The sequence below is a fragment of the Rhipicephalus sanguineus genome, chromosome 7 (assembly GCF_013339695.2).
Source record: "Rhipicephalus sanguineus isolate Rsan-2018 chromosome 7, BIME_Rsan_1.4, whole genome shotgun sequence".
Lineage (NCBI taxonomy): Eukaryota > Metazoa > Arthropoda > Arachnida > Ixodida > Ixodidae > Rhipicephalus > Rhipicephalus sanguineus.
The window spans coordinates 65,092,014-65,119,264 of record NC_051182.1 but is presented as its reverse complement, the minus strand read 5'-3'; the positions used below and the strand labels follow the sequence as shown (position 1 = coordinate 65,119,264).

Here is a 27,251-nt window from a genome sequence, read left to right as displayed (position 1 = left end):
ATTCGTTAATTGAGTGGCGTGCTTTATAACATATACATGAATATGACAGCGCTGAGATGGCAATATTGTTGTTGTGTTCATGATGGTCGCTTTCTGTTTATCGGTGCATGAGTTTGCAGAATTGAGTGCAATTATTCATGAAGAGTCTTCTCAATCAGTATTACTGGTTTACTCGTTTCGTTTAAGTTTATTGAGAGCTCGAGACATGACTTGTTCCCTTGTAGTGATAACCATCTATGTACTGTCAGATGTAATAAAACAAATGCTTTCAACTGTGTGCAATTCCAGAGAATCTCTACCACTGGCCACGGCTGCTTAGGACGCCTGCCAAACTTTTAGGTGCCATTTACGCCAATCCTCTGGCTGAAATGACTAAGAAGGCCGCAGAAGTCATCGAGCACCGGAGAAAAAACCCGCAAGTATGTGTATATTGAATTGCCTTCACGAATGTGATGCTTTCGCATTGGGCATAATTTTTCGGGGTGGTCTATTTTGACAGGTGGGACGAACTGCGCTAAACGGTGCTTTTCCTTGATAATCTCGCTATCGCCTGGCGCTAATACCCCTATCATCTCCGATTTTTGTAGAACGAAAGTGTGGGACACCATGCAAGGTTCTTCCAACCGTGTTTTGCAAGTCCTGTTTCCTGTGACGTATAAATCTCCGTGCCGTCGATTATTAGCGTTTCAGTACTTCAGCATGTGAACCAGCATGCTCGTAGGCAACAGCTGCTACGTGAGCTGCTAAACTTAAACTACTACGTTTGCAACAACGCGCCCCATGGTTCTCTCATCCAAGATCACAAGGTGCGAACAGGACAAGCGCTTTGCAGGAGCTTGTCCTGTGTCCTTCATCTTCTGTGTGTTCTCCATCGTCTTCATTTTTTGTCCAGTATGCATCGAGTCCAACTTGCCCACCTTTATAACTTACTGCACTTCCCGTGTCATGCTATACGTGTTTACTAACGTGCCAGTGAGTCAACAAACAGCGACAAGTTGAAGTCTTTCTTTCTCATTAGGCAAGGTGAACATACGGAAATGTGAAGCTGTCATTTAAAGATACGCATAATAAAGCCACAGAACTGCACATATGTAGGCACTCTATGGATGAGGAACATGCCCGAAATCCTGCATTGGTTAATTATATTTATCGGAGGCGCTGTTATTGATGCTACACTTAAAATAGGCAGAGAAGTCACCAGACGCTCAGCCCTACACAGATTTACTAATACCACAAATCAAAAATAACGATAGCGAAATGCAAGAAAAGTGATGGCTCATATGTGACCTAATGGGTTCATGCACGATGGGTTGCTTCTAGTCAAGTACCGCCCAGTAGCAATGGGGGATCGCATTAAAGCTTTATAATCATCAATACATTTGGAGCATTCTAATGGAACCCACTGAATTCACATAGGCAGGCAGCCAGACCATAGCGAGCGCCTGTTTTCCAGAACGGCCGAATTTCAATATTTATGGGAGCCTTAGCTACCATTTCTGGACATAAGGTGGACATGGTCCGATCATACTCGAAAAACAAAGGATGGGATAGGTACGGGAGCATTACAATCACAGGTGACATTCTGATGCTAAAAAAGACACGCATAATGCTAGTTTATGAATTTGTGAAGAGTAAATAGCGCAGAAGCGCTGGTCGAATACTTGTCGCAACCCCAGGACAAAGCGAAAGTTGCTGTTCACCAGTGTCACCGAGAAGGATAACAGAGACGTACGATATCCGCATGTAGTCCTTCGTCGAAATAAGCCTCCTCGGTCAATGTCGATGAATATATTATGTTTATATCATACATATCCATGCGGGCTAACGAGATCTCGGTATTCATGTAACGTTCTCCCGAGGTATGGTTCACTTATGCCACGCAGCATCGCATTCATGCCACACCATTTGTAGATTGCAACGAAACTCGCATTTGCATTCTCAACCTCATAGCGCAAGTTCACAGTTACATTGAACTTTACAATTGAAAAAGAGCTACGTAAGGTAGGCGCTATGTTTCCTTATCTCAATGTTTATTTGCTTTCATGCGCATAGTTCCTGCTAACTTCACCTGATCAAGCATTGCTAATGCATGGTTGTGATTCAGGCTGTAAGGAGCCAATCACCTCGGTGGTGACAAGTGAGCAAATTATAGTAATAACTAGCTTTCTCAAATATCGCCTTTATTAGAATGATACTTCAAAATATATAATATGAAGAGCATACGAGCGGACGCAAACTGCGTTTACTACATCACTGTGTTTCTTACGTTCATTGTTTCAGGGTATTTATGGCTCATCTAAGGTAGCGTTGTCAAAATGGTTTTCAGTTATCTATGAAATATGTATACGCTTTTTAAGCAAGAATTTTATGTAGTTTGCTGGGAAGTCCGTACGCTATAGCTTGGTCATTGAAGACTGGACGATCCGCTTTTCCGCTCTCTGGCATCTGCGATGACACCTGCGACATTGACCTCTTCTGAATTTGTAATGTCCTTAGTTCGACAGGGAGACAGAAGCGATGGTCCGCTGCCTGCAAAAGGGTGGACTTAGGCACCAAACATTTAAAAATGTCCTTATTCCTGAAGAGCCTGTGGCAATCTGGAGGAGAGTTCACCGATTGCTGGTTGCCTTCCTGCGTGACACAGGGCCGCTAAATCCTGGGTGACACACCCTAAAACTCATGAGATGCCCAGACGGAACAATTGCCCGTATATATGCTAGGCTAACCCCCTCTACTGCAGCGTTACAACCACCACCGCCACCACCGCCTGATGCATCTACTGTTGCATTATGTTAAAGTCAGGGTGTCGAACCGCACGCGAACAGAGAATCATACCAGGAGAGGCATTTTCGGAACCTTCGTCAATCCGAACCGGATCTGAACGAAAAGAAAGCACAGGTCATTGTTTCCGAACAAAGTGGTTCAAATCATAACCGGCAACAGTTGTTGCTGCAATAGACATGGACATACTCAATAAAATGAAGGCTTATCTAAGAGATTCTTGTGTACTGGTGCTGTTTCGTACACGACCGGGCTGCTGGAAAAACACACGGAAGGTCACTTAATGAAAATAGATCCCTAGTGTTGAATAAGCACCTCTAGCCTACTTTTAGTCGATCGATTAGTTTTTAACAATTTGTTATTTGAACAAGCTAGACGTATTTGTGGTCGACCAAACTTATGAGCGTTGCCGTCGTCTTTGCTTCACCGAGCGCTGTGCCTCCTGCTATCAATGCATCTAAAATGCACTACTCTTCTTTAAATCTTTGATTTCAGTGTGCTCGTGCTGCTGTTTTTTCATAGTCGCGATGCATGTATATAAATTACGTAACTCTTTTTTGAATAACTTCACAAACTTAAGGTTTAGATTATTTCATTTCAATCGATATTCTACAGTCCTTTGCCTTACTTAAGTTGTCTTTCGAACAGCGTCGGCACATTCGTCCTGAGAACATCCGCCGAAATATTTACTGTTTTACTCATGAAAACTAGTATAAAATGCAGCAAGTTGAGCTCAGCGACGGACGCATCGAAAGATCGCACAGACTTGCCGTGCAACACAAGGCTCATAAGATGACCATATTTATGCATTATGGCCTATAGCCGCGGAATTTTTCGCGTACGTAACGAATCTGTAATTTATTTCCTGCAAATTATTTCGCTACAATGGCGAAGCAATTTATCCGATAGCAACGCAAAGAAATAGTCTACGAACTAAGACTAGCAGCTTTAGGGACGTTCTTCCGCTTTGTGCTGCCGTACATCAGGGTCATGTAGGCAAGCCTCCGCCGTTGAGCTTCAGCACGTCTCATACGCAGCTGTACGTTGTTCCAGCATGCCCACAAGCATGCGCGTGCCCTTGTTCTTCAGCGGGAATACAGTCTTGAAGACGCTGTTTGGCCGGCATTATGACGACACGCGAGGCGCGTGGAACGAAGCATGTGTTCGACGCTCTGATCCTCTTGATAAACGTCCCCGCGAACTAATGGAAAGAACATTGCGCCATCCCCCGGGCAGTGTGTAAACAACTTTCTGCAGCATTGACGAACCTCATAGACGTTGGCGAGGGGGCAGGGGACCCTAGCTGAGATTGAAGCACATATTCGCGAAACCAGGAGTTTTCTGGTTTTCTACTTGGAAGAGCAGAGCTATCAGTGTGTTATATTGACCACTTGTTCTGGCATCTGATCTGTGGTCTAAACTGCTGGTCATTCGGTGTGAGCAGACTCGGCGCGCATGATATTGGAGGTCATGTCATCTCAAATCATGAGCAGTAGTTGAAGTGAGAGCCCATGTAATGCACTCGCTGACGGTTGAGTTGCGACAGTGTTATTACAGCCAGAATTCCTGACCGTCATATGAGCTGTACCTATGATTGCCTGTGCACGCGTGGCACCGCGCGTGTCAAAGAAATCCGTATGTTAAAGCCCAGATACTACTATAAAACCGCGAGCGAATGTGTGATATATTCTATGCTGCTGATAAAACAGTGAACATGGCTTTGCTTAGAGAGAGAGACGTTTATTTACAGAGAGGCAGAGATGTCGGCCTGAGCGATAGTATGCTCTAGCCTGCTACTGTAAAGGTGGTGGGGAGGCGAAAGAGTGATGAATGACGATGGTGAGTTAGTAGAGAGGTGAGTATATACAGCCTCGTAAAGTTGGCGCTGTGCTATAGCCGCGCCTCCAGTCCAGTGGCCTGTAGAAAAGTTGTGACCGCTCGTACAACCACAGTTGCACTGTTGGCGTCATGCCAAAGGCCCAACACAACCTCATCAGTTAATGGCCTAACCTAAAATCGTTCCGTCGAGGAAACCAATTTCTGTCGGTCAAGTGCATATGCTGGGCAGGTAGAAAATATGTGCTCAAGTGTTTCTGGCACTTGAGAGTGATCACAATTGGGACCGGTGTCACTGCAGTTCATGAGATTTGTATAACGTCTTCTGAAGGCACCCCAAGACGAATCCCGTGAATCACACTTGCGATATGTCGCTCTAATTTACAAGGCATGCGGAACTTCATTTCCGGGTCCCATTTTTGCAATCGCCGGTGTCGTCGCTCCGGTTTGGACCAGCGCCCAAGTGTAAAGCTGCGCATTACGCACGGAAGCAGGGCGTTCGTGTCTGGTCGTGAAAACGCAATGCGCACTTCAGGGATACTGTTTAAGGCTCTTTTGGCTTCAGTGTCTGCCTCCTCGTTTCCTATCGCGCCACAGTGCGCAGGAATCCACTGGAAAGTGATGAGGTGGCCATTTATTGAAGAAACCTGAAGACGCTCTGCAATTTCTATAGCTGAATTAGGATATGGGCCTTCTCTCATGACGCAATTAATGGTTTGCAAAGCGGGTTTGGCATCGCAGAGTGCCGTCCATGTACGAGGTTGCTCTACAGAAATGCATCTGATTGCCTCCCGGATAGCAACAAGCTCTGGGGCAGTTGATCTGGTCTTGTGGCCTACTTGGAACCGTCGAGCAATAATCGTTTCCGGGATGACAAAGGCTGCAGCGCAGGTATGTAGCGTGGTAGAACCATCGCGTCCCCATCGTATGATGAGCGCCCCGATGTACCTTTTACGAGTCACGAGCTTGACGCCGCAATTTCCGTTTCCGGACGCTCATCGGCACCAGGACAAGACGGGATGGCTTTGCTTAGTTGTGTAATGTATTTCCATCATAATCATCTCTTATCCTTGTGAGCGGAACTAAGACTTTTTATATTTAGCGTATTTTTCACATAGCACAATCGTACTTGAGAGAAATTAGTTCTACCGAGGCATGCATAAATTATGTGAGAAATGAATATACCTACTTTAATTAGTTACTAGAGTCTTCGTAATTATTCTTCAACCAAAAAAAAAAGTAAAGCGACCCTACGACTAAGATGTCTCAGAGTGCCACTCGCAATGACTGTGTTGGCAAACTTGTGATTAACCGTTAGCCATGACCCGCGTGGTGGTCTAGTAGGTATGGTGCTCGACTGCAGGCCCGACGTCGCGGCATCGAATCGGGGCCGCACCGGTCGCATTTCAATTTAGGGGAAATCGTGGAGACCTGTGGGCTTAGGTTTAGGTGCACGTTAAAGAACACCAGACGGTCAATATTTCCGGAGCCCTCCACTATGGCGTCCCTCATAATTATATCAGGGTTCTGGAAGTAAATCCCCTAGCAATTATTATATAACCGTTAGCCATGTTCTTCTTTTCCTTCTCAGTTGATGCATTCATCCCTGCCGAAAGGGCGCAGCGTTCAACCATTTGTTCAACATAAACGCGTGTTGTTAAATCGCTAGTATCAACCCGTGCATTCCAGCGTTCTCAATAAGTTAGATACTTTATTGACATAATACCTCGAATTTGTCACTCGAATGTCGGTTTCAAATGCAAGGTCTATATCGTCGAGCAATCTAGCTGCATGGCTGCAGGTTCCTTCATAAATGTGTTATAGTTAAAAAAAGTCTATGCTATGAAGCATCATTCTAGAAACACAGCGACGAGGGAGTTAGACAAACAATCAGAAAGGACGTTAAGGAAAATCTTTGGTAGAGAATGCGAAGAAAAAGAGCATAAACAATCGATACAGCGTTTTTTTTTATTCTATGGACGCTCTAGGCGCATTTTCATCGTCACCTTCACCGTCACCTTCCGCATACAGTCCAAATCTTCAACATCGCCCCGCGCATCGTATCTTCTATTGCGAGTGAAAGTGTGCGAGCGTTGCCGACGATCGTTTGCTGAAGCGGCGAGCCACAGCTCGGCCGTCTTTTGTCGCGCGAAAGGTGCGTGGAGAGACGTCGGAGGGCGGGCTACGGAGCTGCGACAGCAAACGCTTAATTTGACCGGCCGGGTGTGATCGCCGTTCGTTAAAGGGCATGAGCAGATGATGGCTCATACCTTTGCACGTGTTGTGCTTTCATAGCAGTTGCCGTTAATGTCATAGACAGCACGAAGATCACTTCGCTAGCTGCAGCGGTCCTGTTCACTTCCTCACACCGGCATCTTTTGTTGTTAAGCCAGGTCACATGCTAAAGCAGCGAGCATTACTTCAAATAACCTTCGAATTTCTTGCTATGGCACTAATTGCTTCGCCTTTGCGGCAGTACTGCTGATATGATGACGTGTCGGCTGGTATGGAATCGGAGCGATAACCACCATTCTTCTGAATAAATTGTAACATCACTGTGCATGTAGCGTAATTAGTAGTTGTGCCATTTTTTTTCAGGTTCGAATACCGGACATGGCCCAAATTCTTTTGGACGGTCTTGTCGACGAGGCAGTTCCTGAAGTGGTCAAACACGAACTTCGCGCAGATAGCACAGGTATCACGTAAGCCTTTGACTTCACGTGCCAAGCGTAATATCATTTTACAAGTTAGGCAAATGAATCTTCATTTTTGAGAGAATCCTGCGTCGTAATAATGGATGTCACCCAAGGCATATAGCTAATATTTACTCGTCCCCTACACAGAGCATATATATTTACTGTTATTGGTTCAAATAAATATATAATACATCAAGTGTTTCGTCAAGTGTTCACAATAACGAAAAGAAATGAATGAAGATGCAGTGATACAGCTTCTGTTGGCTTCTTCGGCCACCCCATACACAACAGTCCTCTAATGTGCTTTTCAGTGCGCCGAGGTAAACCACTGGCCCCTATCTGACGTGGTGATGTTAAACGCGACATTATCGATGCAATCCCTGGCTTCAAGCTCAAGTATGCAGTTCTGGCGTCACTCAAGTAGCTGTGTGGCGCCGCGTTGTTTGCTCGCCTCATGACCGCGGTGATGTTAAAGAGCCCGGGTCTCAGAAAGTGCGGTGTCACTGTTGGCATCGTCTCCATAGGTTGGTAGCACACAAAAGCTGATAAATGTGCTGTGGCGACTGTAGGTAGAAACCACTCGGTAGAGATTTTCATGAAAAGTATTACATGACTGGTTACTTTAGATGATTTGTGATGCTGGCGCTTCTATAACGTTAGTCGGGGTTGCAGCATTGGCAATATACTATATTACAATGTAATACGCGTTGCGTATGCACTTCTATGAGGCGGCGACCGAGATTCTACCGTAGCTCATCCCCTCACGGTATGCGCAAAAAACTGCCTCATACGTTTCGATATAATTATTTGTGTTCTATAACGTGCATAACGGAGTTACGTTGGACAATAAGCCATGCTTTGCACGCCAGCGTAGTCGACGTGGCCGCTAAGCCCATGAAATGCGCATAAATACTGAATTTACACAAAGAGGTCCACCGATTTTGTAACACTTGGCTGATTGCGCAAATGTGTAGCATACGCAGTTACTCGCTGACTCGTTCGCGCGAAATCGATTCCGCTGGTTATGGAATGGGTGGGAACATTACTGCAATAGCAATTATATGGATACTCTCTCTCGACTGACTTTCACCATCACCGTTGGCGTCGGCGACGGCGCCATTTTCCGTCTAAAATACAAATTGATAACATCACCCTGCACATCGTATGTTCTACCTACGAGTAAACGCTCGCGAGCACTGGCTACGAACAAAGCTGAAACGGAGATCAAACGAGCTGGCCGTCTCCATCGCACGAAGCGCGCATGCGAAAACGTCGCCCCGCGCGCGAGGCCTCCGTTGATCGTTTATGAAGGGTAGAGGAAACACCCCGCCCGTCTTTCGTAAGAAGCATGAAGGCATGCCAAGGGAGGCACGAGGGGGGGGGGGCACCTCTTGCAGCGCGCCGTCACTGGCGTGCGCGTAGTCTTGACAGGCATCAGGAGACGGCTCGTGAACTTTCTGTGCTTCCAGCCCTGATTTCGCGTTTAGAGATTTGACAGCCCGCAAACCACTCCGGTCTCTGGAACGGCCGTATTCACTTAAACCAGCGTTTTGTTGATTTACGCGTGATCGGATACAAAAGTGTTAGCTGCAAACCTTACAACGTATAACATTAAGACTTGTTGCTATCGCATGCATTGTCTCGGCTTTAAGTGAAAGTGTGATGTTTTTTAATAGGCGTGTTACTTTTCCTTGTCTGAGACTCGTTGGAAAAACGTAGGCACGAAATAAAGTGGCGTAAAATACCGGTAATATCATCAGAATGTTAGGAAGATAACTCGTGAGCAACTAGCCGAATTTTGGATAGATAAATTCAACCTGTGCCTTAGCATTTGGTCCGACCTACAATAGCGCAAATTATGCTGGTAAAGTGGGTTTGAAAAATTGTGAGGTAAGCGAAAAAAAGTAGGCAAGTTAGTGACTGTGGATGTTGAGGACTCGACAAATAAGTCATTAACTGAATTTGTGGTAGCTATGGTACTAGTAAGAGCGCTAATGCTGTGCGACTGTTCTGTCACTAGCGCGTCCTCTTGATGAAGATGAAAAAGTATTTAATGTCGTTCCAGTTATATCTGCAGGAACTCCAATTTTAGAGCACTCCATGTTGATAGTAGGTACTTTTAGCCTTTTTAAGTAAGACGTTACGTTTGTGAACATAGCGTAACATGGGCCCTTGGAGCGAGGTTAAATGACTGGTGTTTTATTGTTTTGTAAAGATTAACTTTCTTATCTGTACTGCGACGTAGTCATCTATGATTACCATGTTTCTAGGGGTGAAGTACCAACGCGATATGCAGGGTACCGGCGAGTAAGCATTCAAAACATGCGTTAGTTTCTGTTACATAGAATTAAAGCTCTGTTAACGCAAGGTTTACGGAGAATAGCCGCGCAGTTATTGCGGAATGCCATTTCTAGAATTCTCGCAGAATGAAAAGAACGCCTATTGGTCATTTCATTTTTATATAGGGTTTGAGTATTTCAGAGCATAGAAATCCAACAGTGGTGTACTGGATAAATATAGTCCAAACCAGTTTTTTAAACAGACATGCGCTATAAGCACATGACCAATAAGGATTATTATTCCTGAAGGAGCAGGTAGGGTCGAAGGTTACCCAGAGGAGATTCCATACGATGCCCAATGAAGCACGTGTTGTACTGGATGCACGAATTACTGTTAATATTTTTAATTGTGATAACAATGTAGCTTACAATGCTTGCATTATAAGTTATGAAATATAAGGAATAGATTATGCTCTTCCAGTGCACCAAAACAGTCATCGTAAAAGGATGATGGGGAACGGTAAATGAACCAATAATTCGTTATGTTGGCTGCAATGAAGTGAAAGTCGAGCGAAATTTATTTTCATTTAGCCATGTCATCTTTGTTTTCTCTAAAGCTCCTCTGCCACCAGAGACACTCTACCAACTGGCATCGAATTGCATGGTGGTATTCATTGGAGGGTAAGCGGCACTCTCAGGGAATGTGTCCCCAGTTATTGACGTAATTTGTGTTTCTTTTTACTCTGCGTAGGTACGACACCACGAGGTTGGTTCTGACTAACTGGTTTTACGTTATGGCTAGATATCCGGAGGTGCAGGAGAAAATGCGTCAAGAAGTGCTTGAGGCTTTCGCAAAAGAGGTGGGCTCTCATTATAACATTCCTTTTTTTTGTGTGCGACGTACAGTCCCGCTCAATATGACTTGCAACACGGCAGCGCGTGGCCTCCCTATTTCAAACATTGCGCATGGCTTCAACTTGCCCTGATTTCCGCATCTAATGTCTGTTCTCAAACTTGGGGATGGTCCTAAATGGGAAAATATTGTTTAGTTGAGAAAATAGGGCTAAGTTGAAGCCATGCGCAATTTTTCAAATAGTGAGGCCACGCGCTCCTTTGTTGCAAGTCATATTGAGCGCGACTGTACACCCTTCCTTGAGACAAGCCTACAGCAGCCGCGTGTAACTAAGGAACAGATAAGGTATTGTGCTAGATGGTATTCTACTAGGTATTCTACTAAATAGATAACGTACGTTATGACGTCGCTCCGTTGGCCTTAAATTCATTTACATTGTATCGCGAGTAGTGGGTGTTGATTGGTTAACTAGGTTTTGAATATCGAGAAGCAGCAAAGAGGTACTGCGATATCACGTAATGAAGTGCTCCAGAATAACTAGGAACGCCAGTGATTGCAAAATGTGCGCCCCTGGAGAAGCACGTAAGCGTTTCTGCGCTTCGCCCCAGCGGCATTGCTGGCAGTACATTACATTGCAGTGACCGTGCGTATGGCGTTAAGCAATATTTGGAGGCCCTTATTACTTCCTGGTATTACTGTGCACACGGTGATGCTAACCGCTATGATCGTGGGCGTAATAAAACAGCAAACCATATCTAAAAAGACGCAAGGTAACTTGCACTTTGCAAGCTATGAAAGCAAGAGAATGATATATATCGCAGTATGCAGTCTGTCAACATGGAATTCGAAGTAACTGAAGGGTATAGTTTCGAGATAGCGGCCAACTTTTAAAAAATCCGGCAGATCCCACGCACTATGGAAATCGATGTAATGCGAAGCAGCCAGCAGAGAGCTGCATACATCGCCTTGTTTATGTTTGAGGAAGATGAAGTCATTCATGTCATGGCATCTAGTTCACTATATATCCCGTGTTTATCATGCATGGACGTATGTGAAGTCTTTTATATAATGAAACGTACATTCTGGTATATACAATGCATGACCGGTCATTTATGTTTGTCACGCACTCATGTCATGCCATGCTAATTTTGGTGTATATTAAGTTAACAAAACGGCCGGAAACGCACCAAGACTGTCATGCAAATCATGCCGTATATGTGACATGCATGTTATGATTTGCGTTTAAGGACCTGTCACTTATGTTCGCCATACAGTCACGTCACGTATTACCAGTTTTGGTGTATATCCAGCTAGGGAAATGGCCGCGAGCGGAACATGATCGTGTCAGGTAAACCAGGCTGTACATGAAATGCATGTCATGATTGTCATATCACTACTTGCTATTAGTGTTCCTCGTACAGTCGCGTCGCGCAATACCAATATTGGTGTATGTCAAGCTAGCGAAACAGCCGCGAGCAGCCGATGAGCGTGGCTTGTATATCAAGCCCTACACGACATGCATTCATGATATTCATGTTACCATTTGTAATTTATGTTCGTCATACAGTCACGTCACAAAATACCAGTTTTGGGGTATAGCAAGTTAGCGAAACGGCCGCCAGATATCCATGAGCATGGCGTGTAAATCATGCCCTACATGTCATCATCTTCATGTTATTCTCTGTCGGTGATATTCGTCACAGAGTCATGTCGCACAAAACCAATGTTGCTCTGAGTCAAGGCAGCGCACGGTCGCGAGCAAACCATGAGCTTAGCACGTAAATCATGCCCTACACGACATGCGTGTCATGATTGTCATGTTACCACTTCTCATTTATGTTCGTCGTACAGTCACGTCATGCAATACCAATTTTTTGTTTATCTAGCTAGCTAACCAGCCGCGAGCTCACCATGAGCGTGGCAGGTAGATCATGCTGTACATGACATGCATATCATGATTGTCATGTTAGCAGCTGTGATTTATTTTCTTTGTACGGTCACATCATGCAGTGCCAAATTTGCCACATGTGGAGATAGCGAAACGGCCGCAAGCGCACCATGAGCGAGGCATGTATATCATGGCGTACATGACATGCATGTCATGATTTTCATGAGAACACCTGTCATTTATGTTCGCCATACAGAAATGTCTCGTGGAACTAATTTTGGTAATTATTCATCCAATTAAATGGCCATAGCCCCGTGACCACGTCATGTAAATCATGCTTTACATGACATACGTGTCATGATTTGCACGACTGTACCTGTCATTTATGTTTGTCATACACTCTTCTCGCGCCATACCGATTTTGTTATATAGAAAATTAACGAAATGGCCGCAAGAGCACCAACGCCGTGGCATGTATGTCATACCGTTTCAGTACATGCATGTCATGATTTTCATGTTATGACCTGTCAATTATGTTCTTCATAGAGTCACGTTATGCCATACCAATTTTGATATACATCGCATTAACGAAACGGCCACGAGAGCGCAAAGACGTAGGCGGCTAGATAGATAGTGTAGTAAGAGTCTATATGTGTGGTAAGAGACTATGGCCCACAAGAGGGTACGCCGAACCAGAGACGACGACGACGGTGTGCGCGAGCGAGACGCTCGCGAAGCTCGAGAGCGGCAGAACGTCGCCGGGCTGAAAGAACGCGGCCAGGCAGCCAGAGCGCCGGTCGTTGGGCCGAGAGAAAAAGGGACCGAGCTGGTGCGACCAGGCCAGCCGGGACGAGCTTGGTGTGTCCCGGGAACGAGCAAGCGTGCGGGCCAGGAGCCGAGATCGTGGCCTCGGTGCCACGTCCAGGCGGTTCCGGCACAACCCGAGCGACCCCGTTCCGGAGCCGAGATCGTGGCTTCGGCGCCATGTCCAAGCGGTTCCGGCGCAACCAGAGCTGAGCCTTTTCCAGAGCCGAGATCGTGGCCTCGGTGCCACGTCAGGCTGACTCCGTTCTGGAGCCAAGATCGTGGCCGTGGTGCCACGTCCGAGTTCGCCGTCGTCAGCGTGGGCCTGTTAGTACCGCGACGAGCGGGTCGTCGTCTGCTCGTGCACCTTCGCACGACTTCACCACGCACCTGTCCGCTTCGTGCTGGCATCATCGCTACCTGACTGCGGTATGTGAGTGATGTTCGACGGGCCTAGTCGTCAGGACGCGCCGATCCTCTTGCGTGTGGGTTATAAACTCTGAGATTTAGGACCTAAAGGATATTTGTATTGTTGAGTCAGACCAAGCGTGTGTAACTGTGTGTGTATGTGTCAAGTCGATAAATGTGTTTCTTGTTCGTGCCTTGGTTTTCCTGCATCTGAGGGCCCAAGAACCACCACATTTGGCGAGCCTGCCAGGATGGCACATTAATATTACAGCCATTACTCAGATGCGGGGCTAGGCCATGGACAAGGAAAAGTTTATTGCACTTGGCCGAGAACTAGGGCTCGAGAAGGCTGAGCTTAGAGAATGGGTAGAGAAAGAGTGCGCCCTAGCTCGCGATGAACGCGCACGGGAAAGAGAAGAAGCGAAGGAAAGCGCCGAACGACAGCGACAACTTCAGGAACAAGAGCTCAAGATTTTGGAGCTGAAGCTTTAACTTCAGGAAAGCGCGGGACGACAGTCAGCCGAGGCTAATGAACCAGGGGGAGCTACCTCGAGCGTCACCACGAGGACTACACGTGCACCGGAAGTATATAGCCCTCATAAACTGATACCGCCCTTTGACGGAACACGGGACGATCTCGACGCCTACCTACAGCGGTTTGAGCCGGTCGCGACTTGTCAAGGGTGGCCACGTGAGAAATGGGCTTTGTCATTGAGCTTATTCATGACTGGAGAGGCTCTGACTGTGATAGGCCGGTTGGATCCGACAGCTGCATTAGATTATGACCAATTAAGAGCGGCGCTACTGCAGCGGTTTCGGTACACTGCAGAAGGCTATCTGGAGAAATTCCGCAAAGCGAAACCCGCGGATAATGAGTCCGGCCTGCAGTATGCTGCAAGACTCTCGGGATATTTTGACCATTGGATGGAAATGGGCAAGACAGAGAGAAGCTATTCTGGCTTAAGGGAACTGATCATATGTGAGCAGTTCATGAAAGGTTCCCCAGCACTCAGAATTTTTCTGAAGGAAAGACAGTGCCAGTCACTAAGTGCAATGTGTGATACCGCTGACAGCTTTATGGAAGCGCAGGCGCTCTCTAACTTGAATAAAGAACACGCTCACAAAGGGACAGGGCCATCTGAGCTTGCAAAGAAGTCCGAGGCAGCGAGGAAGGCAGGGAAACCTGCGAACCGGTGCTTCTTATGTGACAAGACGGGGCATCGCGCAGCTGACTGCTGGTCACGTACCAAAGGAAATACGCCGGGCCGATGTGGTAAATGCTATAGGACTGGCCACAGCAGCGAAAACTGTAACCGTCAATTTCATAAGAACCAGGCGTCGTGTGTCCTGTCGGAGGAAGGAAAGGACCCGACTTCTCAGCAGCTCAAGGATGGATACGTGACGCTGCAAGACGGTGAGACGATATCCATCGTCACTGCGACATCTAGTCGGCCTGTTACGCCCGGCAACGTTGTGAACGTGCCTGTCATGAAGGGGTTCCTGGAGAAGAGACAAGTTGACGTGCTCCGGGACACCGGCTGCAACACCGTTGTCGTGCGACAGGCCTTAGTACCGAAATAGAAATTTACTGGAACATCGAGTCCAGTGTATTTACTTGATCGTACGGTGAGGTACCTTCCAGAAGCCAAGGTATTTTTGCGCAGTCCATTTTTTGTGGGTGAAGTACTCGTAAAGTGCATGGTGGACCCACTGTACGACGTGATTTTAGGGAACATCAAGGGTGCGGTATTGCCAGACGCAATCCCACTTGACGCTGATACTCGTAGGAAAACCGAGAAGAAACCGACCATCGACTGCGACAAGAAGAAGCCAGCGATGGAATCCGGTGACGTTGCTGCCTCTCAGGAGAAGACAGCGGTCGAAGAAGTTGAGAACATGGCCCAGGAGAATGTATTGATTGGAGGTCCCGACCCAGAAAAAACAGCTGTTGTAGGAGCAGGCCGAACGAAAGTGGGGAAAGACACGCCTTTACCCGTGATGTCTCTGCCGTCTTTGCGTGTAGAAAGCGAAATACTACAGCAATATCAGGCAGATGATGAAACACTACGAGCCTGTTTTGAGGCAATTGGTAAAAGGATTGTGTTGAACGACCGGGAAACCATGTTCTTCCTACGTGACGGAATTCTCTTCCGCAAACACAAGTTGTCTTGTGGAAAGGAATTGGAGCAACTAGTGGTGCCTCGTCAACTGCGCGAAACTGTCCTTAAGTTAGCGCATGAAGGCATTCTAGCCGGCCATCAGGGCATCACAAGAACAGTAAGCAGAGTTACTGGGGACTTCTACTGGCCGGGTGTCCAATCTGATACGAAGCGGTTTGTGAAGTCGTGTGACGTCTGTCAACGCACAGTGCCTCGTCACCTGGTGGGACGCGCTCCCTTGGGCACCATGCCTACCGTCGACACACCATTCTCCAGAGTTGGTATTGATATAGTTGGACCATTGTCGCCAGCCTCTGACAACCGCAACCGCTATATACTGACCATGGTAGACTTTGCGACGCGATACCCAGATGCGGTTGCGCTACCATCAATCGAATCAAGACAAGTCGCAGAGGGCCTTCTGGAAATGTTCTCCCGCGTCGGCATTCCAAGGGAGATCATTAGTGATCGCGGCACATCGTTCATGTCGGCCGTTATGAAGGAGTTTACACGTCTGTTGTCTGTGAAACAACTGCCTACCACGCCGTATCATCCGATGGCTAATGGTCTAGTTGAACGTTTTAACGGCACACTGAAGCGCATGATAGGGCGCATGTGCCAAGAGCGTCCGAAGAGCTGGGACCGCTACCTCGCACCACTTTTGTTCGCATACCGCGAACTTCCACAGCGTAGCACTGGGTTCTCGCCTTTTGAATTGCTGTGTGGTCGATATGTTCGAGGACCTATGGCGGTCCTGAAGGAGCTCTGGACGAACGCTCGCCTCGACAGTCAGACCAAGACCTCGTATACATATATGATGGAGCTTCGGCAACGTCTGGAACAAACATGTGCGCTGGCACACGATGAATTAGAGAAGGCAAAGAAGTTACAGAAAGGCTATTACGACAAGAAAGCGAGGAAGCGCGACCTTTCGCCGGGAGATCGAGTGCTGATATTGCTACCAGCTGACAGCAATAAGCTGCTCCTCTCCTGGAAGGGGCCTTTCTCAGTGGTGGAGAAACGAGGTGAACTCGATTACCTCGTCAACCTCGGCAACAAGTCTACGCTCTTTCATATAAATATGTTAAAGAAATATGAAGAGCGCAAACCACCAACCCAACAAACTATCGCAGCAGCTACAGCAACTACACAGCCACCAGATACGGAGGCAAACGAGGACTTTTGCGACGACGTACCACATGTTCCATTAGATCAGGCGCAACACTAGACGGACGTTAACATATCTACGGAGCTCAACGCTAACGAGCGACAGCAAGTCACGGACGTTCTTGAAAGCTTCAGAGATATCTTCTCCGACGTACCGGGGAAGACAGAGGTGGTTCAATGTGAATTGAAGCTCACTTCGGAGGCTCCGATATAATTACGACAATATCCATTGCCGTTCGCTGTGAAAGATGCCGTGGAAGATGAAATAAAAGACATGTTGCGGCTGGGTGTGATTGAAAGATCCACCTCGGCCTACAGTTCACCTATAGTTGTCGTTAAAAAGAAAGATGGCACCATGAGGCTGTGCATCGACTTTCGACAACTGAACAAAGTTATACTCCCGGATTGTGAGCCGATTCCGCGCACGGACATGATGTTTGCGAAGCTCACGGGATGTAACTATTTCTCACGTTTCGATTTCACCAAGGGCTACTGGCAAGTCCCTATGGCCAACCAGTCCAGAGAGCTTACAGCTTTTTCATGCGAATCCGGCTTATACCACTTCAAGTATATGCCATTTGGCATCAAGACTGCGCCAGCGGTATTTAATCGGCTAATGCGCACCATAACCGAAGGGATTCCAAATGTCTTGTATTACTTTGACGACGTGCTCATCGCTACCAAGACTTGGGAAGATCATCTGGAAACGCTGACGAGATTTTTCGAGCGTGTCAGAGCGGCTCACCTGACTATTAAGCCAGCAAAATGCGAAGTCGGCTGTCCTACGACCACTTTTTTGGGTCACGTTGTCGGCCAGGGCTTACTGCAGATGATGAAGGGAATCACTGACAAGATCCAGGCGGCAGCACAACCACAATCCAAGAAAGAACTAAAAGCCTTTCTCGGTCTTGCGGGCTACTATCGCGACTTCGTGCCCAACTATGCCGAGTTGACATTTGGATTGACCGAGCTCACGAAAAAAGGCTTTCCCAATAAGCTGGTATGGAATAAAGAAAGCGAACAAGCGTTCCAAGACGTGAAGAAACGTTTATCCACGCAACCTGTGTTGCGATCTCCTGACTTGCGCAAACCTTTTGTGCTGCGGACTGATGCATCGTGACGAAGCTTAGGGGCAGTATTACTCCAGGAGCATGATGGTCGTCTGCATCCAGTATCGTATGCGAGCCGGAAATTACTACCCCGTGAATCGGCCTACTCTACCATCGAAAGAGAATGCCTAGCTGTGGTCTGGGCAATCCAAAAATATCACGTTTTTCTATACGGCCGGCCTTTCGTATTGCAGTGCGATCATCAACCACTGTCCTACATTCAGTCGGCGAAGCATCTAAACAGCAGGGTTCTACGATGGAGTTTGCTCCTTATGGAGTATGACTTTCACGTTGAATACATTCGTGGTGCGGACAATGTCGGCGCTGACTACATGAGCCGCGCGGATTTCAGTGACCCATGATTTATAGTCGTTGTACACAACTTTTCTTCAGTGTTCTCTGATTGTAGTGCTATTATTCTATTATGCGTGTGCTTAGTAAGTCTGCATCTGACTACAACACTGACTAGTGTGTACAACGAACTGGAAGTTGGGGGAAGTGTAGTAAGAGTCTATATGTGTGGTAAGAGACTATGGCCCACAAGAGGGTACGCCGAACCAGAGACGACGACGACGGTGTGCGCGAGCGAGACGCTCGCGAAGCTCGAGAGCGGCAGAACGTCGCCGGGCTGAAAGAACGCGGCCAGGCAGCCAGAGCGCCGGTCGTTGGGCCGAGAGAAAAAGGGACCGAGCTGGTGCGACCAGGCCAGCCGGGACGAGCTTGGTGTGTCCCGGGAACGAGCAAGCGTGCGGGCCAGGAGCCGAGATCGTGGCCTCGGTGCCACGTCCAGGCGGTTCCGGCACAACCCGAGCGACCCCGTTCCGGAGCCGAGATCGTGGCTTCGGCGCCATGTCCAAGCGGTTCCGGCGCAACCAGAGCTGAGCCTTTTCCGGAGCCGAGATCGTGGCCTCGGTGCCACGTCAGGCTGACTCCGTTCTGGAGCCAAGATCGTGGCCGTGGTGCCACGTCCGAGTTCGCCGTCGTCAGCGTGGGCCTGTGAGTACCGCGACGAGCGGGTCGTCGTCTGCTCGTGCACCTTCGCACGACTTCACCACGCACCTGTCCGCTTCGTGCTGGCATCATCGCTACCTGACTGCGGTATGTGAGTGACGTTCGACGGGCCTAGTCGTCAGGACGCGCCGATCCTCTTGCGTGTGGGTTATAAACTCTGAGATTTAGGACCTAAAGGATATTTGTATTGTTGAGTCAGACCAAGCGTGTGTAACTGTGTGTATGTGTCAAGTCGATAAATGTGTTTCTTGTTCGTGCCTTGGTTTTCCTGCATCTGAGGGCCCAAGAACCACCACAGATAGATAGATAGATAGATAGATAGATAGATAGATAGATAGATAGATAGATAGATAGATAGATAGATAGATAGATAGATAGATAGATAGATAGATAGATAGATAGATAGATAGATAGATAGATAGATAGATAGATAGATAGATAGATAGATACGCTCAAAGTCGCAGAAGTTCGCGAAGAAATGCTTCGCATTTAAGATAGCAAGAAAGCGGAATGGGTGATAGAACCAACAGGGGTGCACGATATCCAAGCTGACATTAAGGAACCAATATGAAGCTGGTCTGGCCACGTAATGCGTAAAACGTTCAACTGGTGTTCAGCGAGAGCAATGGAAAGACCCGAAGAGACGGGAAACAGAGCCTAGTACGTCGGCTAATTAGCTCTCGTGATGAAACTAAGGAGTTCGCAAACATAAAGTGAGATGAGCTCGGACAGGACAGGATAACTAGTAGATATCTGGGAGATCCCTGTATCCAACTATGAGCATAGAGCAGGCAGCGGGTGATGATTGAAAACGCACTGAGAAGCTAGAAGTGAGTCACATGGTTTTGTTAAATGAACGAAAAAAGGGGAATTTAAGGCATCGTTTTCTTAGGTTAGACACAATTTCGATGTTTTTGATGAAGTACTTAATATTCTTTACTCAGCATTGACAATCGTATGATTTCGTTGCAAGCAATGCCTTATGGAGTTTTCTTAGCGTAAACACGTTGTGCTGGTTTCAGCTGTATATCTCTAGAACTGTTCCTTATTTTATTTTGAAATATTGCGCGTTCAATGAGGAAGCTCGTATCCTTCATTTGAACACAAAAGCGTTTTATGCCAGGGTCCACCACGGCTCCACTGACGCATTTTCGTCACGGATATGACGTTGTAAAATATAAAGACTAACATATGGCAAAGAAAAAACTAGAAGTAAAAGTTCCGTCACGGGGAGTCGAACTTACGACCCTCGATTCCCAGCGCGCAGCCCGAAACTACTCCGCCAGAGACGGCACGTTCTTCGTCGTACTAACGGCGTTCTTTTATATACACCATTTGCCGGTGGCGGTACTCAGAGATCGGTGGCACATCAGCGTGTTTTCGTTATCACTAGCGAGATGGCGTGAAGAGCACGAAGGGCGCGCTCTAAAGGTCGTCGCCCCACGCATTGAGATGAGCATGCGCCTCTACAGGGCGTGGTCGCTCGTGCGCGCTCTTATCTTGTCCGTCTTGCGCTCTCACCGCAAGTTTGCGTTGATGTTACAGAGAGCACGAAGGTCACTTCGCTCATTGCAACGGCCACTTTTGCGAGAGGAAATATGTTACAACTGTGGCAGTTCGCGCTCACCCTCTTCATACTTGTGCGTTGGTTTCGTGAGTCCTCCTTTGTATTTGACCAGCGCGCTTTAACTGTCGAGCTGTGACAATTGTTAGTTCGCGCTCATCACGTGTATGTTCGTTCGCTGCGGCCTTTCTGCTTGAGCAGTGCGTTGCAAGTTTCGAGCTGCCTGCCGTTCTTCGCGTGACATTACAACTTGATGCTATAGCATTCATTCCTTCGCCCTTGGGGCGAAACAATGCACAACAAACGCTCAACTACGTCTGTTAAGACACGTTTTATTTTCGTGTTATACCGATACCTATGACAGAGGGATCAGCCATGCTTTTTTTTTCATTTGGCACTGTAGCCTTTCTTACTTTTTTGTATTTAGTACTAAAATAGGCTGGGGTGTAAATTTAAATATACCTTTTCTCAAAACCGGAAAACGGTATGATCGTCAACATTATCATGCTAATTCCACATAGCAGTGCCACTGATCCGTAGCTATTAGAACGGCTTGCTACAGGTACACCACAAGGAAAAAAAAATACAGTCCTCAGTTATCACGTGTCATAAGAGAGATTTTTCATTTATTATTTTTTTCCTAAAACAACTCGCGGCTCTCTACGAAATATGGGGTTCAGACTATTGGGAAGGGATTGAAGTATAATCTGACTTGAATCAGGTCGGATAGTTTTCCGAAAAGAGATACATTAAGTTGGGAAATTTTTCTGGAAACTGATCGGGAGAAAATTGCGTTTTTGTTTAAAAGCACGCGAGGAACGTGCTCACAGCTTAAACCAATGACTACTTTACAAAAGCATCCCTGATGGGAAAATTTGCAGCCGGAACCTACGAAAATAGTAGGAAATCTACCTATTTAACCAATCTAGTCATATTTATTATAAAAACAGATATATGCAGCACGAATGATGGAAAAGAACATGTCTAGAAACCCTCGCATCCATCAGAAGGCGCTGTTTTTGGCGCCATTTCGAAATACCTTTGAGCACTTCTACATGGTCGCCAATGTCGGCTTTCGCTCGTCAGGTCTGCATTATTTTTTATTAATCAAATCAAAATCGCTTTTTGATCAATCTACCCTACCATACCCCCTTAATAGGCACCTTCATTTTGCAACATGAGAGTGGTAAGTGTTGCTACAGTTTAATAAAATTTGTTGCGGGGCTAGTTGGTGCATAGTTAAAGTATAAGACGGTGGCGCAAAAAGGGACAAGGACGAACCAGGAAGAAGAGGCGTATACAAGCGCACACTACCAACTGGTTTATTCTCGATTTCGGCCGTCTGCGCATGTGCGTCATGGCACATATATTGAGTGTCTTTTCGAGAATAAACCAGTTGGTAGTGTGACGCTTGTATACGTCTCTTCTTCCTGTTTCGTCCTTGTCCCTTTTTGCGCCACCGTCTTATACTTTAACTTTGCTACAGTTTCATTGCGATACTGATACATCTGACATCGCTTAAGCGAAAGCAAGAGCGCCAAGACATGAAGCACAAGCAACGCAGTTCATTATATTTTTTCCGCCGTTTTTCCTTGCTTTTCGCCTGCGTTGTTTTTCCGTTTCTTCTTTACGCGCATGTGGACATCTCGCTCAGTATGAAAAATTGTACGTTCCAGTTCCTATGACCTCACTAATTAGGCTATTGTATCCTCTACATAATGGCGTATGTAGTAGCGCCTACACTTTTTATATCGATTGCTCAGGAAAGCATAAAGCTTCGCAGAGGATCTACAGCAGTTGTCGTGATGTTTTGTTATCTCTGCTGATCTCAGCGTGGGTGTGTCAGTAACGTATCTTTTTATGTTCCTGCTGCAGGCAGGCCAACTATCTCTGCTCACTCTGACTACACTTCCTTACTCGAACCAAGTTATTTGCGAGACGATGCGTTTGTACCCACCGATCATCACGTAAGAATTTTTAATTCCCTATTTACATGTCAGTGTTTTTAATGTGTTACACAATGCTTAGCTAAAACATACGTTTTGAAAATTTTGAAAGGTATGAAATAGGCAAGTCGAACTCGAAATCATCGATAATACGACGCAGTTTGTTAAACTTTACTTAACACTTGTGTAATTGACTTGCACTGAGTAAAAATTCCGCATATAGCAGGTATAAGGGTGTAAATTAGTTTTACAACAGTAAAAGAAGAATGCCAGGCTTATAAGATGTGTTCGGATGACTTATTCCGCACTAATTCCGCACTAAGGTGCAGTGAAGTTAATTTTGGTGACCACCAGGACCGGCTTTGAGATTAACCCAATTTCAACCGTGCTAAAAACGAAAGTTTAGTTCACAATTTGTGTGGATTTTTTATTGGACAGCTCTGTATTGAATTTCGTAACAACCCAAATATGTGAGTAATGAACTCTATGGTCATGACTACCCGTGCTGACAAGGCAAGAGTCAGAACAAACTACACGACAAAGGCCCTATCTACCAACTGAAAGTAGAGAGAGCGTCTTCTACATTCTTCTGTATATTGTCTTGTTTGCGCAGGCCGCTATGAGTACATTCCATCTAGCCCAATTAGCTGCATTACCTAGAGTCTATTGTAAAATCGACACAGCTTATCCGTAGTAAAATGGGCATAGGATACAGAAAGTAATACCTGGTAGATAAATCAGACGCAGGGCTTTAAAATAACCGAGTTGTGGTACAGATAATTTCAATAGAACGTACGTGTGGCAGCATGCCCTTTGACTGCATATTGAAGCTGATAAGTTTAAATTGATCGCTGGCATAGATTTACCACACGGTGCGCGGACGAAGACTATCGTTACGGAAAGTATCTGATCAAGAAAGGAACCTCTGTTATGGTGCCTACGTACCAGCTGCACCATGATCCAGAGTACTGGGATGAGCCAGAAAAGTTTGACCCGGAAAGGTGAGAACAAGCGGGTGATCTTCAAAGACAGGCTACTAAATATGAGTATTGCTCGTACATATGCTGCAATGAACCTTTGACAAGAACTAGGTGCACCAATGCACAAGCGAGACGAAAAGAGGGGCCACGATTCTGGCGTATCTGCCTAAAACTAGCGTCTTCTAACTGTATGCCAGTGTGGCGCGAATTTTTTTACTGCTGACAAAAAAATTGACAAAGCAGTTTTCACTATTTATGCCATTTGTTTCCTTCATTCTAGGTTTAAACGTACGATATTTGCGTTATAGTGCTGATATTCGGTCACTGTAAAGCCAGCATCTCATCGTCAAGTACTGGTTATATTAAAGGAGGCAGTAAATTACACAGGGCGTCCCAGCGATCTTAGACCAAAAAAAACATACTAAGTGGAAATTTTAGCATTTGAAGTGATGAAAACATAACAGCTCCGTCAAATGCAGTATTAGGAGCTAAGAGGCACGAAAAACACTTTATACGCAAACAGTTTGCCATGGTGGTAGAGTACTTCAGCCTTCATCGTATGCGTGGCGCTGGTAGTGAAGGAAAACATGTACAAATGCTTGCTATTTTTATTTTATTTCCGTCCCCAGGCAAAGCATACCCCATAGCATACCCCATGAGAATGAAGTCCGATCAGCTCTGTCTGTCATAAACTATCTGAATATTTCCTAATTGCAGATTCAGCTCGGAAAACAAGCACTCCAATAACGCAATTGCCTACCAACCTTTCGGCCTCGGGCCGCGCACATGCCTTGGTCAGCGCCTAGCGCTTGCCGAGCTGGCCTCAGCGACTGCGCACGTTCTGCGACACTATTCCATTGCTCTGGGCAAGAGCCAAAAGGTACGTGAACAACGCGCACTTCAGATAGGCGACGATGATTATAATACTATACAGCGATAAATACACGTGGTATGAATAATGCCTTATTTTCGAACTTAATAAATAATTCAATTTTAAACAGCGGAATGAACAACTTTGTTAGTGCAAAGCAGTTTTCCCGGCGAAGGTACAGCGGAGCTATTTAAGGTCGAAGTTTCGTGGAAAATCTTCATGGAGTGTCCCACTGCTCATAGCGGGTATGCGCCGCTAAACAAAGGTGTCCATTAAATAAATGTGTCCAAATGGGCCAATAAACAAATAAAGAAGCTGTTTAAAGCTACAACATTCGGCGATGGCTAAAGCCGTTCGCTCTGCGGAAGATTAGATAGATAGATAGATAGATAGATAGATAGATAGATAGATAGATAGATAGATAGATAGATAGATAGATAGATAGATAGATAGATAGATAGATAGATAGATAGATAGATAGATAGATAGATAGATAGATAGATAGATAGATAGATAGATAGATAGATAGATAGATAGTGCCCAAACCAATGGGCAAGCAGCCATTCCCACTTGCACAATATTTGCACACGACATTTTCGCAAATTGTGTGCACCTGAATCACAATATATATTTGCTGGACGTTACATGCGTTGCAAGGATTGCTCCGTTACGTTAGATAGAGACACCGGGCCCGATGGTCACAAGGAGGCAAACCACAAGAGAGACAAATCAAGCATTGAATTGGCACTACGGCGCCAGCAGCTCCACTGTTTAACCAATCTACGCGACGTTATATCAGTTAGGCTGCTTGAATTTTGTTTCATCATCCGTGAATATATCTTATTTTACATAATTACATTGCATTGTAATCAGTGTCATTCGTTTTGCGTAATTGCCAATGGATTCTTCCGGTTACATACAGCTACCCGAACACCCTTTTTGTCTTCCATGGTTGCTTACTGACTGCGAAGTTCCTGACCCACGGGGTCGCTACATCTAATTCCTGCACAACAGCCATATTTTGATTGGGCAAAATAAAAAAACACACTTTACAACGATCCAAATTAAGAACACCAGGCAGTCAACATTAGACGAGAAATAGCGTTGCAGCGTGCCTTATACCAACACCGTGTTTTGGCAGCATAAAACTTTAAAATTTTCAAAGTTTTTGATTGTCTGGCACATGCGTAAAACATTTCAAGTCCGAAATACTTTTTCACATAAAGCTAAGCTAATAATTTTTAAGCGAGCTATACCCTATAACTCAAAACTAATCGCCCGGGGGAATGTCGTGAGGCAATATTCTTTGAATTTATAGTGCTTGTAAATGTTCTTTATGGGTACATGTATTTTGTTCATGCTTTTTTCTGCAGCGTGACCTAGAGATGGACACCTACTCCATTATGGCAGCACCTAAGGAAAAAGTTTTCATACGGCTGCGTAGGCTCCAGCAAGCGCAGTAACCCCCACTGATACATCTAAGTAAACGGGTATTTTGACGGTCAAGACGTTCTTTCTTCCTTGCTGCAGTTGTACAAATAAAGGTGACACTGCGCTCTTTAACATCGAAGCTGTATGCCTCTCGTTGGTCTCAACTTTTCATGCCGTCAGCACCTAACCCCTATAGCGCACGTGTGCCGCAGAAAATGGGCAAATTCAAGTACTGACCACAGTCAGTGGCCACAGGAGCGCGCACCTCTGCTAGCAGGTGCGCGCTCCTTGCGTTTTCGCCTAGGACGCTGAGGAAGGGCATTCGGAGAAGTGGACAGACGAGCCAGCGAACGCAGTGTGGCGAAGGAAAGGGCAGAACGAGAAAACGCGTGTAACTCCGCTAGCGTTCGCTGTTGACTCGTGCACGATCGCAACGCCACAACTAAATTTCGACCTCTGGGTGGTTTAGGTGCCTTGTAACAATTGAAGGCAAGCTGCATATCTATCTTTGCAATCAGGCATAGAACATAGAGGCCAGTATCTGTTTACGTAAAGAAAACAACAAAAGAAGCATCAAGACCACATTCTGGATGATAAGGCAGCTGTGAAGAATTGAAACACCCTCCCAAGCATCCCCGGTAAAGATTAGGTTGCAGCTGCTGTGCACTTCACTCGAGGGCATCGAATACCGCCAGACGGCCTTTCCATCTGCTGTATCACGCGAATTGCGGAACTGCGCAATTCGCGTGAGGGGAAGAGGGGAAGGGGAGTGAGAAAGTGGAGAGGGGGAGTGGACAGGAGGTGTGTGGAGAGGGTATGCGCATGCGCAGTAAGGGTGGTCACGCCGCACACCACCACCACCACCACCACCACCACCACCGGATTGAGCTCCGCCTTAAGATACTTCGCATCTAAAAAAGTGCAATTTCTCACCAGACACTCTAGGGGAAGGAAGTGCTGTATCGCGCGAATTGCGGAACTGCGGCTGAGCGCATCTGCACGGCGCGTGCACATAGGTTTGAGTAGACTGAGGAAGACGACGATCGCAGGTCTTTGGAATAAACATTGTTTTACTTGTGGTTCTGGCCTGTGTCAGCTACGTTACTTCAGTGGCGACGAGGATGGGATATTACTCCGGTATAATCTTCGGCTGAAGGCGGACGACCAGAAGACATGGGATCTCGCCCACCAGCTTTCGATGGAGCAGCGGGAAGCTGGGGTACGTACCGCATACGTCTTGAAGCCTTCTTCGAGGGACATGAAGTAACGGATCCCGGGAAGCGCCTCGCCTTGCTGATTTCTTCGCTGAGCGACAGCGTTGTACGGATATTACAAGGACGTAATCCAAGCACCCCGGTCAACACCTTAAGCTACGACCAGGTTGTGGAATGTTTCGAAGATCAGTATAACCCGCAAGCTAACGAAATTGCAGCCAGTTATGCGTTTTTCATGCGGAAGCAAAAGGAAG

At 46.4% G+C, this 27,251-nt stretch overlaps 1 protein-coding gene across 1 annotated transcript; it reads left to right on the top strand.

Annotated features, from left to right (window-relative positions):
- The first annotated feature begins 303 nt into the window (after positions 1-303).
- On the top strand, positions 304-25,849 carry LOC119399477 (cytochrome P450 3A19). The gene is made up of 8 exons (XM_037666278.2): positions 304-419; positions 7,216-7,312; positions 10,210-10,273; positions 10,344-10,452; positions 22,431-22,522; positions 23,362-23,502; positions 24,199-24,361; positions 25,726-25,849. Exons 1-8 carry the CDS (start codon positions 369-371, stop codon positions 25,813-25,815), a joined length of 807 nt encoding a protein of 268 aa, XP_037522206.2. The 5' UTR covers positions 304-368; the 3' UTR covers positions 25,816-25,849.
- The last annotated feature ends 1,402 nt before the right edge of the window (positions 25,850-27,251 follow it).

Coding starts and splice junctions, on each gene's coding strand:
- LOC119399477 (XM_037666278.2), top strand. CDS start 369: ATGACTAAGAAGGCCGCAGAAGTCATCGAGCACCGGAGAAAAAACCCG. Junction 7,313..10,209: donor ACTTCGCGCAGATAGCACAG/GTATCACGTAAG, acceptor TTTTCTCTAAAG/CTCCTCTGCCACCAGAGACA. Junction 23,503..24,198: donor GAAAAGTTTGACCCGGAAAG/GTGAGAACAAGC, acceptor TCCTAATTGCAG/ATTCAGCTCGGAAAACAAGC.